The 19,039-nt window shown below is 54.5% G+C and overlaps 2 protein-coding genes across 2 annotated transcripts; both read left to right on the forward strand.

Moving 5' to 3' along the window:
- The first annotated feature begins 992 nt into the window (after window positions 1-992).
- Window positions 993-11,121, forward strand: PRPS1 (phosphoribosyl pyrophosphate synthetase 1). Its single transcript, XM_084269204.1, has 7 exons — window positions 993-1,246; window positions 4,112-4,295; window positions 4,583-4,681; window positions 6,442-6,566; window positions 8,172-8,345; window positions 9,013-9,172; window positions 10,738-11,121. Exons 1-7 carry the CDS (start codon window positions 1,125-1,127, stop codon window positions 10,828-10,830), a joined length of 957 nt encoding a protein of 318 aa, XP_084125330.1. The 5' UTR covers window positions 993-1,124; the 3' UTR covers window positions 10,831-11,121.
- Window positions 11,122-17,120: 5,999 nt separating this feature from the next.
- Window positions 17,121-18,648, forward strand: LOC311195563 (thymosin beta-15A homolog). The gene is made up of 3 exons (XM_084268968.1): window positions 17,121-17,220; window positions 17,571-17,675; window positions 18,113-18,648. The coding sequence occupies exons 2-3, from the start codon at window positions 17,576-17,578 to the stop codon at window positions 18,148-18,150; spliced, it is 138 nt and encodes a 45-aa protein (XP_084125094.1). The 5' UTR covers window positions 17,121-17,220; window positions 17,571-17,575; the 3' UTR covers window positions 18,151-18,648.
- The last annotated feature ends 391 nt before the right edge of the window (window positions 18,649-19,039 follow it).

Genomic DNA, 19,039 nt, shown 5'->3' on the forward strand with positions numbered 1-19,039 from the left:
GGCTCAGCTCTGTCCTGTGTCTCTGGGAGCGACAAAGGGCCCACAGCTCAAGGCAGCACCCCCGGTGTGGGCTCAGGGTGTGGAATGGAGGGGGAGAGGCCCCTCCCCCGGCCCCTGCATGCAGCCCGGGGTTAAATCAGCACCCTGCAAGGCCGGAAAGGCCAAAAGGCTTCTCTGCAGGTGAAGAAAAGACGGGCAGCACCGTCCTTCAGGAAGGCAACACCCGCTCCGGCTTCACACGGCGGGCACAGGGCGCACAGAGGCGGGAAGGGACAGCCAGGCCGGGGCTCCAAGCAGCCTCGGGGGGTCTGCAGAGGCAGCCGCTCGCCCCTCGCCGAGCGCCAAACGGCGGCTGCCCGGCCTGCGGCGCTGCCCAGCGCCCCGCCACCCGCGGCTGTGCTTGGCGGTGCGGGGGGAGCCCGCAGCGCCCGGCAGCAGGGCGAGGCGGTGCGGCGGCCGGGCAGGGCGATGCTGCGGGGGCTCCGCACCGCGCCGCGGGGGACGGAGACAGCGGGCGCGGACGCACCGTCATGCTGAGGTAACGCACACGCCCCCCCCCCCCCCCCCGCCCCTCGCTGGAGGGGGCGGTTGCCAAGCAGGCGGCCGATGACCACCCCCCCCCCCCCCGCTCGTGTGTGTGGGGGGGGGCAGGGTCGTCGTCAGGCTCCAGCCGCGGCCCCGCTGGCCAATCGCGGTCCGGGCGGATATGCAGTGACCAATCGCAGGCCTCCGTCTGCTCTGCGTCCCGCCCCCTTGGAGGGGGCTAACAAACGTCCCGCGGACACCCTCCACCGCGGCGGTGGGCGGGGCGGGAGTTAAGGAGTCGAGCCACGCCCACCCCCGCTTTGGCGCCGTTGCTGAGGTGGGCGTGGCTCCGCCCCCCGCCCTGCAGGGAGCCAATGAGAGCCGCGCAGGGGCGTGTCGGCGGGGCGCGGAGCCTATAAAGCACCCGCCCGGCGGGCGGGAAGAGCCAAGATGGCGGAGTAGGTGCAGATCAGCGTGGCTCTCGCTTGACCGTGCTGCGTTCCCCGCGCAGGAGGCGGGAGGGTCGCGGCGTGCGGCGAAGCGGCGGGGAGGAAGAGGAGGAGGGGGAAGGAGAAGGGCCGAGCTCCGCAGCCGCCATCATGCCCAACATCAAGATCTTCAGCGGCAGCTCGCACCAGGACCTGTCGCAGAAGATCGCCGACCGCCTGGGCCTGGAGCTGGGCAAGGTGGTCACGAAGAAGTTCAGCAACCAGGAGACGTGGTGAGAATTGGGGCGGGGGGGTGGGGGTGTGCGGATGGGGGGGGGGGGGGGGGGAAAGGGAGGCGGGGCCGCACTACAACTCCCGGCAGGCCGCGGGGTCTCCGCCGCCATTAGGGGCCGCGCGGGCCGCCGCGCAAGGGGCTCTGGGAGTTGTAGTCCAGGGTGGTGGTGGTGGGGGACACACACAGAGAGCTGAGGGGCCGCGGTCTGGAGGTAGCGGGGCCGCCCTCAGAGAGCTGCAGGGATTAGGGGAGTTACTCCTCCCTCGGGCGTGCTGGGACGGGGATCTCCGGGGTATCCCGTCCTTTCCCCCCTGCGCGTTGCCCTCCGCGGGGTCTGGGGTCTCCCATGGGAGCGCATCAGGCAAGGGGGGGGCTCCGGGCCGAGGTGCTCAAGCGCTTCCAAGCGCCGCGGCCGCGGCGCTTGGAAGCGCTTGAGCACCTCGGCCCCGGAGCCCCCTTCTCTGGAACCATGCGGCCGGCCAGCCCCGGTAATGCCTCTAGCGGCCTCCGCTGCGAAAAGCGACCGCCTCCCGGTCAGGGCTTGGCCGTGGAGTGCGGGGTTTCACTGCCCCCCCCCCCTCCCCCCCCCCGCCCTGGAGAGTGTCCAGAGGAGGCAGCGAGGATGGGGAAGGGTGACGAGCAGAGGCTGAAGGCCCTGGGGTGGCTCAGCCTGGAGAGGAGGAGGCTGAGGAGAGACCTCAGCACGGGCTGTGGCTTCCTGAGGAGGGGAGCCAAGGGGCAGGGCTGATCTCCTCTCTGTGGGGACCAGGGACAGAACCCGAGGGAACAGCGTGAAGCTGCCCCAGGGGAGGGTTAGGGTGGGTGTCAGGAAGAGGTTCTGTACTGAGAGGGGGGGTTGAGCACTGGCACAGGCTGCCCAGGGAAGGGGTCACAGCCCCGAGCTGGGCTGAGGGCAAGAAGCGTCTGGACGATGCCCTCAGTGCCAGCTCTGACCTGGCTGGGCTGTGTGGAGCCAGGAGTGGGACTCCATGGGCCTCATGGGTCCCTTCCAGCTCAGGAGATTCTAGGATTCTATGATTCAGTCTTGTGCTTGGGTTGTAGCTGGTGCCTTTAAGCTGCTCTGAGGAGCCTTTAAAAAGGCCTTGATGAAATTATTTGGGAAAGATCAGGAGCTGACAGCACCTTGCAGCCCCATGATGTGGTAGGGCCTGCAGCTGTGTGTTCCCTCCCAAGCTCTGACACCAAAGATTCATCTCACTTTCTGTCTTCATGCTGTGTAAGCCTTGCTGCTGTCCTGCTTGAAGAAGCTAAAAGGAGATGCTGAAGTTATTCAGAGCTCTTGAAGCTTGATTTAGAGAAGCACACTGAGCACAGAACATTCAATAATTGCTCCAGCCTGTTCCTTTCTGCTGGAGAGGGTGATTTTTTGTGCCTTAGAATGTCATGTTCCTATTGCCCCAGGTATTGATTGTAACTGAGAACTACAGAGGTGGTACAGAGAGTTGTGAAAACAGTCTGTTTGGTTTCCAGCCTGTGCCATTGTACTGCTCTCATGGCTCTTATAGTCACTGCTCTTACCCAGCTGGTCAGCTAGCTGTCAGGCTCTCCTGTCAGTGGGTAATGTGACTGTTAAGACCTGTCAGATGTCTTATTTACCCCAATAAACCCCTAGCAGGTGCTTCCCAGAAAAAGTAAGATTGTTTTAACAGGGTAGTTGATTGATGCTTTTGTAGAATAAGTGTCTTGGATTGGTTTCATATTAGTCTGTTAGTGAGTATAGTGGGAGATGGCACTTGTGTACTAATTACTGTTAATTCAGATGTTTCCCTAACAGAAGGTCCTCACACTGGCTGAAATTCATCATGAGGAGTTGATGTAGGCTGTAAGTCAGGCTGCAGTAAAGGTGACAGCAGTGAGACTCTAAACACCTAACAGCCACCAAACGTGTGCTGAAGAGGAGGGGAAGATCAGGGAATGAAAATTAGGAAATCTGCCCTGAAATGCCCTGTAAAGGAAGCTGTTAGGAGTGGGGAGGGTGATTGTCTGTCTGCTTGTTCCTGGAGCTTGATGGGGCAGAGCCTGTGGGTGGAGTGGGTGAGCATCTCCAGTGTGAGAAGAAACCAACCATGGAGGAGCCTGATCCTCACCAGGCTGCCTTCTCCTTCTGAATCTGCAGCAGGCTTCTCTAAACCAAAATGCTGGGAATATTTAGTAGTCAGTGTGTTTCTAGGACAGGCCTTTTGTGGCGTTGCCCTGTCTGAAGCCTCAAACCTGAGGCTACAGCTTGCTTTCCACCCTTGCTTCTGGTGGGGCTGCCCTGATCCCTGGGCTGCAGCTGGCAGGCTGCTGTTAGCATGCAGGCAGGTATTCAGCCCCCCCATCAGCAGGGCTTAGTGTGTGTGTTCCATCCAGGAGGAGAGGAACCCCAGCAGCCTTTCCAAAGTGGAATGCCAGGGGGCTGCTCTGCTTCAGCCAGAGAATAGCTGATATGACTCTGATCTAATAATCAGCTGCAGCATAGCTTCTGGTAGAAAGTTTGGCTGGGCTTGCTCTGCTGGCTGGCCATCACCCTTGCTTCCTTTGTGTGGAGCTGGCTTTAGCTGAGGTGGTTGTGCTTCTGATTCAGGGGGGTGTTTTACAGGCTCAGTTTGTGCTGTGCTCAGTAGCAGAGGCTGGGAGTGCTTTTAGCCTCACTGACTCAACCATTACATTTGATCAGTGAGCGATGTCAAACAGCTACTGAGCAAATAAGCAGCAGTGTTCCTGCCCCAACACCCTTGACTACATGAACCCAGCACCCCCAGACCCTTGGGAATACAATCCCTCCCTTGTTTGACAGGTGTGTGAGTGGGGGGGGTCGTTTCTCTTTGGCTACAACTCTCCTTTCCCCCTCTGTTTCCAGCGTGGAAATCGGTGAGAGCGTGCGTGGGGAGGATGTCTACATTGTGCAGAGTGGCTGTGGGGAAATCAATGACAATCTGATGGAGCTCCTCATCATGATCAATGCCTGTAAGATTGCCTCAGCCAGCAGAGTCACAGCTGTCATCCCCTGCTTCCCTTACGCTCGGCAGGACAAGAAGGACAAGGTAAAAAGGGGTGTTGGGAAGGGGAATGTGTGCCTTGGGACTCCTGATGCTGGGTAGGGATTAGATCAAGTTGGGTATGTAGATGAGGAGATTAACTTTCTTTAAACATCAGAGCATGAGACAGCAAATTTATCTTCTCATGAAGGTCTCCACCAAGCTGTAATCACCAGCTGAGGAAGGAGGGGATGTTAATGAGTACTCCTTTGAGCAACTGCTTGAGAATCCTTTGACATCTTGATGAAAGAGTTGAATTTGTCTTAAACACCATGTTTTTTTTCCTGCACTAGAGTCGAGCTCCCATCTCTGCCAAGCTGGTTGCAAACATGTTGTCTGTGGCAGGCGCAGACCATATCATCACCATGGACCTGCATGCATCTCAGATCCAGGTAGGAGCTGGGATCAGGGAAGGACTTCCCTGCTCCAGGCTGATCCTCTTCCCTGCCTGGAGGGCTTCCCCAGTGAAAGACACTGGACACAGCAGTGATCAGCACTTGGGAACATGGGACTGGGAGACACAGAATCAGTTGCAAGGAAGTAGGGGGGATGGGCAACAGGTTCATGTGTAAAAGAAGTTATAGCTGTTCTTAATAAGACTAAGCCTAATGAGTCCTGTGTAAATCAGTGTTGGGCAAGTAAGTGATCCATGCAGCTTTACTGCCACGTAGTGACATGGTGCATTCTCAATTGGTCCTTTGAGAAATGTGACCTGAAGAATGGCTTTAATGTCCTTAAATACTGAGCACAGCTTTCTGGTACTTACTGGATTGTCAGGGGGAACTGGACAGTGCTGTGTTTGATGCAGTTGCAGCTCATACTGCAGCCCTGAGGTTAGCTCTGCCTCCAGGTGTGCTGGCAGCTGCTTGCCAGGGTTCAGCTGAGCAGGGTAGTGATCTGGTGGTTTGCTGACAAGATGGACAGTTCTGCTTGTATCCAGCTTGTGGCTTCTCTCCCAGGCTGCTGGTGAACTGAAAATGATTCATGGGGTTTGCTGGCTTAGAGAACAGAATAGTCTCACAGAGCAATTGAAATCCTGACCAGAACTGTGTGAGAGAAGTGACAAGAGGAGAGGAGGGACAGCAAACTCTTAAATTATCAATCATGTTTCTTCCCGCCTTGAGTGAACGCTCAGAGACCAAGAAATCAACTCAGGGTGACCAAGGGGTGTGTCAGAGGGGGGGATATATCTGTTGTACTGCTGCAGATGCTTTGCAGGCCAAGGTGTCTGGTGAAGTAGGTGGGCTGGCCTTCATTTTGAGTCGAAAATATGGCCCTTCATAATTCAGTATCATTTCTTCCAGTATAAATTTGCCCAGAAACACTTTCAGATGAAAAATAACCCAACCTCAGGGAGCCCAGCTGAGAAGATCATGGAAGTAGAGAGCCTGAGGGGGTGGGCTTTCCCCCCTAGAAGGCTCAGAGTTGTGATGTGTGCCATGGGGTTGACCTTTCACCTGTGCAACAGTGGGGAAGTTAATGGAGTCATTTGGTTTGTGTGTACAAGCTCCCAGCATCTGGCTGGCTTCAGCCTGGTCCTTTTAGCTGCTGGGTTGCTGAGCACCAGAGGAAACCATGGTAGGAAGGATTTGTTGCTTCTAAACTTTGAGGCTTTCCTGTAGAGTGACTGTCCCTGCTCTCCTGCCTGCTACTCCCTGCTCAGGATTAACTTCTGGCTTTCAGTGGGATTTGGGGATTACCTGGAGGAGTCTGCTGGGCTGGTGTAAAGTTGTGGAACTGGCTGGGTTATTTTAAAGCCAAGTGTTGCTTAAGCCTTTTCCATGTTTCCTGTAGATGGGGACTGCAGGTAATGAGCTCTGAAGATTGGCTGTGTAAACAGACATTCAGCTGCTCTGGAAAGGAGTGCAATAGATGGCTGGGCTTTTTGTAACCCCTTAGGATAGAGCTTGTTTCATGGTGGAAGGGTGTCAGGTGTAGTGTTATTTATGCTGCTAAACTATTTCTGGCTCTGAAGGCTTCTTGTGTTACTACCCTGTGTACCCCAAAGGCAACAGCCCTTGCATCAAGAGAAGTAAAGACAGCCAGAAGCTATGGAGAGGCTGCTGCTGTGTGCCTGATCATATAGGAGGCTTCTCCCAACTTTTTGGAATGTGACCTTTGGCTACATCTGTTCCTGTTGTCTTCCTTACAGGGCTTTTTTGATATCCCTGTTGATAACTTATATGCTGAGCCTGCTGTACTGAAATGGATCAAAGAGAACATTGCAGAGTGGAAGAACTGCACCATTGTTTCACCAGATGCTGGTGGAGCCAAGAGGTAAGCTGCCAGACAGCTAGCTTGAGGCTTCTTCTCTATCCACTTGAATTCCTGAGGGTGCTTGTGGCCTTGTTCTTAACATACACGTTCCCTCTTGCCTTCTGTAAGACAGTCTGTGTTAGCAAGTGGTCAGACCCTCTTCTTAGGGAATGCTTAGAAGGTTTCTTGGGCTACATGGATAATTAAAGAGCTTCTAGAATCAGTAGCATAGGTAGGAATTGTGTGATTACTGCACCACTTGCAGGAAACCAGCTTTTTGTACGAGGGTAATGATGTGAGTTGGAGGGAACAGTGCAGCTCATACCCTTTGCCAAGGCCAGGTTAGTGCTGCTGGTTAATGATACATCTTTACCCAGACTCTTTTCTTTGCACCATTAAGCTTAGGTATTGAGGCATTGTCTCAGTTTATTACTCTTGATTTACATATCTACCTGGGACTTCAGCCTGCTGCTGCTGTGCCCTGAGAGCCAGGCAGATAGATGGTTTCTTTCCAAACAGCAGCAGCATGTGGTGTAGCACATCTCTGCTGCCATAGTGTGGGGCTCCCCTGGCTGGCTGCAGCTTAATGTGCTGGTTCATGGGTGGTCCAGAATGTTCTCTGGTGCTTATTGGGTGCTTATTGCTGGACTGTGTGAGGGCTACCTGTGGGCAGCAAAGGGACACAGAGGTAGTCTTTAGTCCAGGACTGTCACACCAAAACACTGGTGTGTGCTGTTCTAACATCTCATACACACAGATGGTACCACTGCAGGCTGCTGTGCCTTCCTGTACTCTGCTGTGGCCCATGTGTTGGACAAAAAACCCTTTGGATATTCAGCTGCTCCTGTAGCTTGATGCCTTGTGCAGTGTGTGAAATGCAGGGTCACCCATCTGGAATCCTGAAAAAGCCACTTGAGCTGGAATAGGTCTCTTGGCTGCTGCCATATTCTGTGGTGTTACTGCAAAACTAAATGCTTTAGTAAGCAGTGTATTGATCTTGTGTAGGACTCCCAGGGTGATGAGTGACCTGCTGAGGTTAGGAGTCTGCTCATCTCAAGTCTGGAATGAGATGCCTCAAGTGTGTTCATCTCAAGTGTGTCATTTCTTAGGGGCCTGTGTACCTTGTTTCTTCTTGCTCTTAATGCATCTAAACTCTCTGCTATCCACTGGTATCAATATATAGAGTTTAGGTGCCTCTAGTAAGGTTACTCTGTGCTTACTTTAGCCACAAAGTAAACGTGAGGTGGTGGGCTTGGATGTGTCTCCTGCTGCTGCCCTCGTGCCAGCGCTTGTGTGCCTGACAGTTGATTGCTTCTATGAGTGCAGTAGCTCCCTGTCACAGCAGGATATAAACCTTTCCAGGGTGGTGTTATAGAGGTAACCACCTCCCAAGCATCCTGATTGCTTCAGTTTTGCCAAACCTGCTGGTTTAAAATGTGAATTAACTGACAGTGGTCAGGATGAAAGACTCTTCTCAGCGGCTGTCCCTGGGAGAGGTTAGCTCTGAGGCTGCAGTTTAACTGCTTGAAGGGGACCTAAGGTGGCAGTAACAGCTTCTCTTCCTGCAGTGGCTTGAAAAAGGTTCCAGTGGAGCTGAGTGTTGTGTGGGACCTGCTCTCTCCCCAGGGTGACGTCCATTGCAGACAGGTTGAACGTGGACTTCGCCCTCATCCACAAGGAGCGCAAGAAGGCCAACGAGGTGGACCGCATGGTGCTGGTGGGTGATGTGAAGGACAGGGTGGCCATCCTGGTAGATGACATGGCAGACACCTGTGGCACCATCTGTCACGCTGCAGACAAGTGAGTGGAGCTGACTGATTCTCTCCTAAACCAGAAGCTGTTGTCAGTGGGTGCTGTGTAAGGAGCTACACAGATAACTGGTGTGTCAGGCTTCACAGAGTAACATGTGGAGTATCCCATGTCCTACAAAGGAAGGAAAGAGCCTGGTTGGAGCCCTCACACTGGGAATAGCTAGACCACCACAGGTCTTTTTTATTTGAGAAATGCTTGTGTTGAAGGTACCTCTTCCACTACAGCATCACTGACTGTGCTGGGTAGAACCAAGTGCTGTCTGGTCCATCAGCTTGGTCACAGGTCTGAATTTCTGCTAGAAGTAAGCTTTTCAAGCTTCTCTGTCTTTCACACTTTCCATGCTAGAAGCACCAGCATTTGCAACACTTCAGTATCAAACATCTGCTACCTGGTGTTGGAAAAGGTCACAGAAGGTGATTTGTATGATCCAAATAAGAACAATGTTTTTCACTGTGTACTTTGTGGTGCATTTTATGATACCTGTTAAACTGGTTTTCTCACCCCAAATCAGTAATGGGCTGGTGGAGGGAATCAGAGGTAGCCTGTCCCCTCAGCATATGGGATTGTCTCCTCTCCTGCTTACCATTTTGCTGTGTTAATGTCAGTTTAATATTTGCTAAAGAATTCCTCATGCTTCCCCTCTCTCCCCTTGTAGGCTGGTGTCAGCTGGAGCCACCAAAGTTTATGCCATCTTAACCCATGGGATCTTCTCTGGGCCAGCAATTTCTCGGATCAACAACGCCTGTTTCGAGGCAGTTGTAGTCACAAACACAATACCCCAGGAGGACAAGATGAAGCAGTGCCCTAAAATCCAGGTGAGCAGCTGCTTTCTCCTCTCTCACTCCTGGGGGGCAGCAGCATTTGCCTGTCCTCTGGTTGGCAGGGGAAAACACCACACCACTGCCCAGTGTCACCAGCACTGGAGTGGGTGGCCATGCTGGCTGGTTCTCTTGTTCCTGTTGCTGTGGGATCCCAGAGCTTCTACTCCAGCTTCACAGTATGATGTTCAGACACTCACCAAAGATAAAAACAGCACTTTGCTGTCCATATGAAAGCTAAAAGCTGGTCTCTTCATGCTCACTCCATGTCTAGGGCTTTCCATTTAGGGGAAGTATTGTGGCACTGCTTCCCAAGCTGAGGCTGACTTTCTTGGAAGAACAACTCACTGGCTGTGCAGCTGGAGCTAGGCAGAGTGTGAGAGTTCCCTGTGCTCATGGACAGGTGGAAGCTGCAGCTTTACCTGAGCATTCAGGCAGAATAAGGCCCATCTGAAGCTTCAGGTGCTGCAGCAGCACAGACAGCCAAGGGCATCCTAAATACAAGCTTCACAGCACAGAGATATACACACATACATATATAGGACACAGGCATTTGGAGAAGGTCTAGAAAGTGGTGTGAGTGTAGCAGATTCTTCAGTACTGGGGTTGTGGTGAAAAGGAAGCTCAGCTGGTTGAAGTTGCAGTGAATTTTAAGCTGCTTTTGGAAGCAAGTTACAAGCTGACTGCAAACTGTTACTGGCTTGTGGGGCTTTCACCATGAACTTCTGGATGATCCTCGTGCAGCTGAGCACATCTGAAAGATGTCTGGTGCTTCAACTGCTTCCCAGGCTGCACACTACAGCTAATGTAGGCAGAATGTTAAATTGGTGATGAGTATTTAAATAGCTGTAGCCAGAGATTGCAGAGGAGTAGTTTCTCAGGCTCTCACTTAACACCTCACTCTGTGTTGAGAAACAGAGAACTAAAGGATTTGTCACAAGTTCTGTGCTCTGCAGCTTTTTCTCCCCTTCCTTAGGGGACAAACTGTCTGGAAGAAGGAAAAGATTCAGTATGGGTTTCAGTGAGTTTCCTTCACACACCATGAACGTGGTGTTGCTTGCTGAGGCTGTACTGAAATGCTTCAGCTGTTGGGGTTGATTGTTTTCCTCCTGTTACCTGGATCACCCCAGCAGGTGGAGCCAGCAGAGCGATGGGAGCTGAGCTGCAGCACAGGAGCTTTGCCTTGGGCTACTGGTGGTGATGGTGAAGCCTCAAGGGAAACAATCCCACCTTGGGTTGAGACTCCCCTAACGTCTGCAACCTGCACACAGTGAATGAGATAAGGCAACAGGCTGAGCTTAGGGAGTTCAGCAAAGAAAGATGGCAAACTGATAGTGATCCACAGTGAAATGATACTTCCAGTGCTGCATGTAAACTATAGTTAGAGTGAGATGTCATTAACTCCCAATCCTGCAGAGAAATCACTTCTCTGCATCTGGCATGCTGCTATGAATTTGGGTGATGGGTTTTACTCTTCTAAGTTATCCCTAACTTATCAGCCATTCTTCCAGGGTTGGTGCCTTTTTCTCAGTGATGCTGATGCCTTTTTCCTTCCCCCTCAGGTGATTGACATCTCAATGATCCTTGCAGAGGCCATCAGGAGGACTCATAATGGGGAATCTGTCTCCTACCTATTCAGCCATGTCCCTTTATAACATCAGATGCCAGCTGCTGCTCGTATGGCTTTTTTTTTAAAACCAAAAGTTGTTCAGCTTGTTGTAAAGTTCAGTAGAAGACTCTGCTTGTTCCAGTGCAGTTCTCCACAGCTCCTCCTGCTTAAGTCAGGCTTACTGGCCCTGATCCCAACACTGGGAGGCTGGGGGTGGGGGGGGAAGCTCATCTCTATAACACTCCAACTCCAACAGGAGCCCCATGCATTGGGGCTTATCAATAATATTGACCCAATTCTGCAGATCTGTGGAGAGCAGGACTGATATTTGGCTAATTGCCACCATTATTTGGGGGTGGGGGGGGAGGGTTTGTCTGTGGGTGGGGTGAGATGATCTGGCATGTGCACCCTAAATCGTTTGGGAAGTAGAGCTCCCTAGGATATGTTGATCTGGATTTACAGCAAGAGCCTGAGAGGCTGCTGGCTGTCTTACTGCTCTGTACATGACAGAAGCCCTGGGAGGAGTGCTGGGGAAATCTTGTCTTGCCCAAGTTTGACCTTAGGTGAAGCCCTGGGAAGTGGTTCTGCTACAGCTTCCTCCTGAGAAAGCAGCTCAGTGTAGTTTGCCAACTAGAGCTCCTCTTCACTGTTGGTGAAGTTCAATGCCTGTGAAGCACACCACACAGCAAGGCAGAGGTGAGAGCAGCCTGCAGCACCACCTTGCCATGGGAACTCAGTGAAGGTGCCCCCTGGACAGGCACTCTTCTCCCTCTTACACAGGGGCCTTGTGGTTGTGTGCTGGAGTTTCTAGTGTGGCTAAACCCAGTCCCTCAGTTTCACAGCTTGCTGTGTTAGCCCTGCTGGCACTCAGGGGGCTGCTGTCATGTACTACAGCTGCACCTTGACTTGCTGTGCAAATCCCTCACCTCTTTTAACCAGTACCCTGGGAAACTGAGCCTCTGTATCTCAGAGGAGCTGGGTTGCTGCACCTGGCAAGTGCCTCCTCAGATGCCACAATGACCTGACACCACAGCCTTGTGCCCAGCTATCTTGGCCTCTCCTTGCCTGCAGTCCTGTTGTTCTGCAAGTCCCTGGCACGTTGTGCTTGTCCTGGGCACACTCAGCCTTGTCTGGGAAACTGCTCCTTGCAAAACAGCTTAACCAAGGAGCACAGGAGGTGCAGGACATGAAGAGGCCCTTGGAGTGGGTGCGATGCTGTTGGTGCTCGTGGCAGTGGGTTGAAGAGGCCAGTGATCCACAGTACTGGGAAAACTGCAGATCTAACACCAACCTGACAGGCAGCAGAGTGCCTGGAAGAGAAATACCAAAATTTGGAGGTAGCTGAGGCTCCCAGATGGAGTAAGCATCACCTGGAACTTGAATGCTTCCTAACTGTACCAGACAATCGTAAGGAAAACCAAGTCTCCTGAACTGGTTGTAGACCAAGCTGGTTTATGCTCTGTTTTTATAAGCACTCCTCTTTGATTTGTTTCTAAGCTGGAGGAAGAGAAAAAGAAGGAACTGGAAATAAGAGTGACCAGAGTGGCTTTGAGAGGCTAGGGGCTGGGGGGTAAGTGGAAATAGCTGAAAGACTCAAGCTGAAGATCTAGGGACGTACTTCTTTAGTTGTGCCTTTTGCTGGAGACTTCTCTCCCTTCCCAGAACTCCTGTCCTGTGACATGAACGCTGTTGGGTTTTTCTTTTTGTATAAGAATTTGGTGTTTTCCTGGAAAGTGTGTGTGTGTGTCTCTTGCTTCTTTGCTTTGCAACCTGCACTGAGCTCTGCCAAGAGTCTGACTCCTGCTTCCTGTATTGGAGCCCCTGCTGCCACGCTGCCAATGCCTTGAGAGCTGAGAGCCAGGACATTGGAGCAGCCATGTGAGGATTTTCAGCAGCATTTGTGTTTAAACTTAAGACCTGATGAAGGAATTAAACTTTTATTTAAAAAAAAAACCCCACCCAACTGTGGCCTTTGCCTGGAAATGCCTTACACAAACCTTACAACTGGTATCAGTATGAGTGGGGTCACTTGTGATGTAGATGGTGGAGTTATGTTACTTGGAAGAGACCTTGGAAGGTCTCCTGCTTGAACCCTCCTGCAGCAGGGCTGACTGAGGTTCAGCTTTGCTGTGCTCACGTTGCATGGAAGAAAAAGCTTGGTCCCAAGCTATTTTAGCTTTTGTGTCTTGGTTTCCCAAACTTAATTGTTAGCTGTGGTGGTGTGGATTCTCTTGTGCAGTTCAGTTTGTTCCTGAGCAGAGCTGTGCTCGTAACACTCAGGTAGGGGAGGACCTGAAGAGCTTGGTGGGTACAGGTAGAGAACTGCCAGGTGTCTTCACAAACCTGTGATCAAACTCAGAAGATTATGCCCTGAGGAGTACTTGTTCTGACTGAGCCAGCATCCTATCACTGTGTATTACAGGCTGGGGAGCTGTAAATTGAGTCAGAAGGGTGAGGTGGCAGGTCTAGAGAAAGGTCTCTGGCCTTACAATAGGCTTTCAGGCCTGGATTGAACACTGCTCCAGGAAACATGACCTCAGGTAGACTTCTCCTGAGGATCAGCACTGTCATTACCTGTTTAAAATAGTTCAGTACTGGTAAATGAATAGATGAACTGGGTATTTTTTTCCTTCAAAGAACTGGGGAGGGAGGGTGTGATGTGTGCCTCATCACTGTGACAGAGCAGACTTCACCTTCCTTAGAGATGGAGGAGAAGATGAGCTTCCCAGCCAGACCTTTGTGTGAAGGTGAGTGTTGCTGTCTGTGTGTGTGTGTGGTTTTATTGAATGGAACCTGGGGGCTGGGGAGGGGGCACAGGCTGAGAACACTGTAAAACTGCACTTGGAAAAAGGATGAGTGGTACACAGGGTACCTGAGGAGGTAAAGCTCTTTTGTTGTGGAAGTCTCCTTCAGGTTAGAAGGGCTGGACACTTTACCCAGGTTCCTTCCCTAAACTAATGCTTTCTAGTCACTAAGCCTATTTTAGGCAGGTTGTGACTGACTGGAAGTGTTGAGCTATTAGAGTAGCTATGGCTGCCTTCAACACATGTGAGTAGTAGAATAAAAGCTCTTCTCCCTGTCCAGGACAGCTGTGGATGTACCACTGGAGGCAACGAGCCCCTGAGGTGTGAACAGCAGAGTCAGGTTCCTCCAAGTTTGGGAGTAAATGCAGGGGTGCTCACCCCTTAGCCCAGGCAAGTCAGTTCCAGCAGCATCACCCATGTGCTTGTGCTGTCTTAAGTTACCTGCAGTAGCTGAAGTGTTCCTCCAGCCTGTCTCAGAGTGGGTACAGCCTGCAAGGTGTTCTGGAGGGGAACTGTGTGGTGTCTTCTCAGGCTTTCTTCACAGCTGCTGGAGAAATACCATAGGAAGCAAGTTCAGGAGAAAAACCCCAAGGGAGTAACTCACTGTGGCACTTGGAGTGCTGGAAGAGCTGGACAGAGTACAGCACCTTGCTGTGCTGCAGAGAGCTGGAGCATGGCTGTGGATGTGCAGTGCTGGTACTGGGGCCAGTGGCTGGCTGCTGGGTGCTGGTACTGGGGCCAGTGGCTGCCTGCTGGGTGCTGTAAAGGCTCAGTCAGGAGCCCTGTGCTGCCTGGGTGGCTGCAGCCAGCGTGTGGGGTGCCTGATGCCATGGGAAGCCAGGCTTCCCACTTTGTGCCTCATGGGCAGCAGGGCTGTTGGGAGCAAGAGGATTCCCATCTCAGAGTGCTTCCAGCAGCAGCTCCCTCCTGCTGCTCCTCCCTGTGCCTTTTACTACTGCACAGCCTGTTTCTCCTCTCCAGGAGTCAGTGTTGGTCACCCAGAGAAGGCAGGGCCTGGCCTCACCTTGCTGCTTGGGGCAGTGGGAAGGTAACAAAGCTCCTGAGCCACAAGGAGCAGTGAAATCCAGGGGTGCAGCGAGCCCTGCCCCAGACCTGGGTGTGCTGGCTGCTTTCCTGGGGGTAAAACCCAGCAGGACAATGAACTGGCTTTGTGGAGCAGGGGCTGGCTCCCAGTCAGGGGTGGCTGGGGGTGCAGGGGTGCAAATCTGATCAGATGGGGAAAACCTCCTGCCTCCTCCTTCCCATGGAGGGAGAATAAAGTGTTCCTGGAAATGGCCATCAGCGAGGCTGTGTCTCAGCCCTGACAGCCTTGTTCTGTGGGAGATTTAAACCTCATTTAAAATGGCTGGCAGCTCTTTTCTATTTCAGCTCAGGGCTGGGTTTGCTTTTCCCCTGCCTGGTGTCTCAGGCCTTTTGTTGTCAATTATTGAAAGCAGAAATACAAAAAAAAAAACCCCAAAAACCCATGAGAAATAAGCAGGTTGTGTGGTTGCAGGAGGCTTTGCAAATCTGGCAGAGGAAAAAGCTTTTCTGGGGTATAAGCTCCTTGTTCTTTGTGCAAGATGGGCTTTACCAGCTCCCCAGCAGCAGCAGCAGCCCCGTGCTCCCCTGCTGGAAGCGCAGCCTGTCAGTGGTAGGGCTGCTCCAGCCCTGCCTGGCATTGCCCACAGCCAGGGCTGGCTCAGGGAAGGGGCAGCTCCCCCTCTGCTGCCTGCTTGGCCACCGGGAAGGCTTTGTGCCCAGCCAGAGCCCTCGGGGTCTGCAAAGCACTGCAGCATCAAGGAGAATGCAGAGGGGCTGGGGTGGCTGCAGCTGGTGCTGGTGAGGGGCTGTGAATGGGCAGGATGGGGACCAGGTCCTCTTGTTCTGGCTGCACCCTGGGGACAGCAAACTGTAGCATCCACAAGCATGTGGGGAGCAGGGGAGGAAGAAGGGGAAGGTGAGCCCAGTGGGAGAGCAGATGTGTGGCAGAACACCTGTGTGAGCACGTGTGTGAAGGCAGGAAGGATTTCCTGTGTGGGCTTTGAAACTGGCCGTGGCCTTTGTTTCCTTTTGAGATGTCTCTCAGCTTGGTGGTGTGGCTCTGCAGGCTGGGTTTGAGGGATGCTTGTGGAGGCAGCCCTGCCTTGGCTTGCTGCTCCTGGCTAAGTGGCAGCATCCAAACCTGGCTCTGCTTGGGGGCCACAGCACTGAATCAAAGCTGCTCTGAGAGCAGCCTGGCCTGGGGCTTCACCTGCAGCCTCCTGGGGTGGGGGCTGGAGGCTGTTTGCATCCAGCTTTCTCTGAAGAGCAACCCCACCTTAGGGCCTGGCTTTACATCTTGGCCTTTGCCTTTTCTGCCTGCACCAGTTGCTTTTGTCTCCTTAGTGCTGATCCTGCTTGCTGACTGGAGCAGGATGGTGCTTGTGTCTGCAGGGCTGCATACAAAGGGCCACCTCTGGGGGCCAAGACAGGCCCTTGCTGGGGAGCACTGAGCCCTTCTCCTAAGTCACCACCCGTGTTCCAGCTAAAATCCACAAAGCAAACGCTTCCTGGGGTTTGCAGGGGCTTGTCTGTGCAAAGCCTCCAGTGAGCCTGGGGAGAAGCCAGAGCCTGGGGGAAGGTGGGTGAGAGGCTTGCTGTGGTCTACCCCTGGTGCCCTACTGCGAGTTCCTGCTCACTGCAGCATGGGGACCTCTTCAGAAGTTTTGGAAGCCTGCCCTGAGGAGCAGGATGTGGGGTTCTTTCCTTCCTGTCCCTTCAGGAAGGCTTCACAGGCATCCTTAGCCCTCCAAGTGCTCCCCATCCTGGTGCCCAGCATACAGGTGTCCCCCAGGCTGCCACTAGCCTTGCTGTTCCTCTGCCCAGCTGTGAACCAAGAGCCATCCCAGCCCCCCTGGTCTATGCTGGCCCTTCCCAAGGCTTCCTGCACCCTGCCTTGTTAGCAGAGCCCCAGCCTGGGCCCAGGCTCTGCCCCTGGATCTCTGCAGGAAGCGCTGCAGCCGGCGCAACCGCCGCTGGACCCCGCTTGCAAAAGATCTACAGCTGTGACACTGGGGTGCTATTTCTGTCCCCAAGGCTTCCTTTCTCAAACAAGTTCTGCTTCAGCAGGGTGCATCCCTGGGTGTGCATCCCTGGGTGTACACCCGAGGCAGGGCCACCCAACCCTCCTGCACCCTGCCTGCTTCAGGCTGGGGGCTGGGACAGCACTGCCTGGCTGGGGATGAAGGGGCTGGAGCAACAGTGATGATGATGGGATGAGGGGCAGGGAGTGAAGCTGGCCGGGGTGCCCCTGTGCGCACATGCAGCGTGGCTGTGCCCGGGTGCCCGTCCGACGGGCGCGGCGGGGCGCAGCCTGCGGTGGCCGCTGCGCCCGGTGCCGGCGGGGCTGAGCTCTCCGGGCGGCTCCGTGTGCGCCCACCGGCCGGCAGCGGCACTTCCCTGGGGGGGACTTCCCATCCCTTCCCATCCCTTCCCTTCCGTTCCCTTCCCTTCCCGGCAGGCGGCGGGCAGGGGCTGGGCGGTGGCCCCGGTATATAAAGCTCCGCCCCGCGCCGAGCGCTCCAGCCTTACCTGGAACCGGAGCGGTGCGAGGCGGACGGACGGACAGACAGACAGACAGACAGAGCCAGGTAGGGCGGCGCCGCCGGTGCGGGGACTGCGCACGGAGCCGATTCAAGGAGCCGGTTGCCCGGGGCGCATCTGGGTTTGGGGGGGGGGGGGGGGATGTCTGTGGGGGGGATTCACACACACACGGGCTGGCGGGGGCGGGGAGGGGGCTCCCCCCGTGGGTGCGGGTAGCGGGTGGGTGGCCGCTGAGCCGGTGCGGGGCTCGGCCGGGGCCGGGGAGCGGCGCGGTGCCCGGGGCGGCGGCGCGCCCCGCCCTGCGCTATTGTCCGCCGGGAGCCGGGGCGGGCCGGGGCCGCCTTTGTCTGCCGCCCGCTCCCCGGCCCCGGCCGCTGAGCCCCGGCCGCCCCGCCAGGCACCATGTGTGACAAGCCGGACCTCTCGGAAGTGGAGAAATTCGACAAGAAGAAGCTGAAGAAAACCAACACGGAGGAGAAGAACACGCTGCCCTCCAAGGAGAGTGAGTGCGGCACCGGGCGCGGGGGGCTGCGGGGGCCGCGGCGGGACCCCCCGGCGTTTGCTGGGGGAAAGGGGGGGATAAGAAGGGGGGGTCACACACACCGACCCCATCCCGCGGTGTGAGTGTCCTCGGGGGCTGATCTCCTCGCCAAGGCACCGGGAGGAGAGGCGGTTTGGGGCGCCAGGCACCTGCCCAGGGGCGAGGGCTGCGCCCCAGGGTGCGGCATCCCCGCGGGGAGCCCGAGGCAGGTGCCAACCTGCTGCCAGCCGCGGGTGTGTCTCCTCCTCGCCCTCTGCCTTGGACTGTGCTTGTCCGGTTGGGGTCAGGCTGTCAGCTGGGAGGCACCTGGGGTGCCAGGATGGAGCCGTTGCTCTGCAGCCGGTGATTGTTCCCACAAAAGCCGTGCTGGATGCTCACCGACCTCTCTTCTTTTGCAGCTATTGAGCAGGAGAAGGAATGTGTGAAGTCTTCCTAGAGGAGATGGCCTGGCAGGAAGAGCTACCACTTGATTATTTTTATTTTGCTTTGAATTAAATCATGTTTGGGTTTGTTTTTTTTCTTTTTAAATTTGTATCATGTACAGAAACCAGCTGCACAGCCCAACCTACTGCCCAGCCTTGCTGGCAGCCTTGGCAGGGTGGGGGGAACAAAGTATGGCCCCCTCAAGTCCATCAATAGCCTGACCCAACCCCATCTCTGCTGCTCAGCTGACTCCCACTGACAGCACTGATCCTGCTCCAGTGTGCTGAGCGGGTGAGCAAGGGCTGTGGAGGTTTCTGGAGACAGACCCCTTCTGCCAGGGCAGTGGGGACCCTTTCTGGGGTGTCCCACAGCCTGGGTCTGTCTCACACACTCTTCACTGATGGTGTTCTGTAGCCTCACACCTTTTTTTTTTGGTGGTTGTTGTTGTTTCCTTTTCTTCCTGGGGGGAAAAATGAGAAGTTTATTATAAAATAAAAAATGTAACGTCCTATCTATGGAGTGTGGTCTCTTCCCTGGGAAAGGTTCCTGTGGAGTGTGGTCTCTTCCCTGGGAAAGGTTCCTATGGAGTGTGGTCTCTTCCCTGGGAAAGGTTCCTGTGGAGTGTGGTCTCTTCCCTGGGAAAGGTTCCTATGGAGTGTGGTCTCTTCCCTGGGAAAGGTTCCTGTGGAGTGTGGTCTCTTCCCTGGGAAAGGTTCCTGTGGAGTGTGGTCTCTTCCCTGGGAAAGGTTCCTATGGAGTGTGGTCTCTTCCCTGGGAAAGGCTCCTATGGAGTGTGGCTTCTTCCCTGGGAAAGGTTCCTATGGAGTGTGGTCTCTTCCCTGGGAAAGGTTCCTGTGGAGTGTGGCTTCTTCCCTGGGAAAGGTTCCTATGGAGTGTGGCCT

This window comes from Gallinula chloropus, assembly GCF_964237585.1.
Source record: "Gallinula chloropus genome assembly, chromosome: 11".
NCBI classification, from domain to species: domain Eukaryota; kingdom Metazoa; phylum Chordata; class Aves; order Gruiformes; family Rallidae; genus Gallinula; species Gallinula chloropus.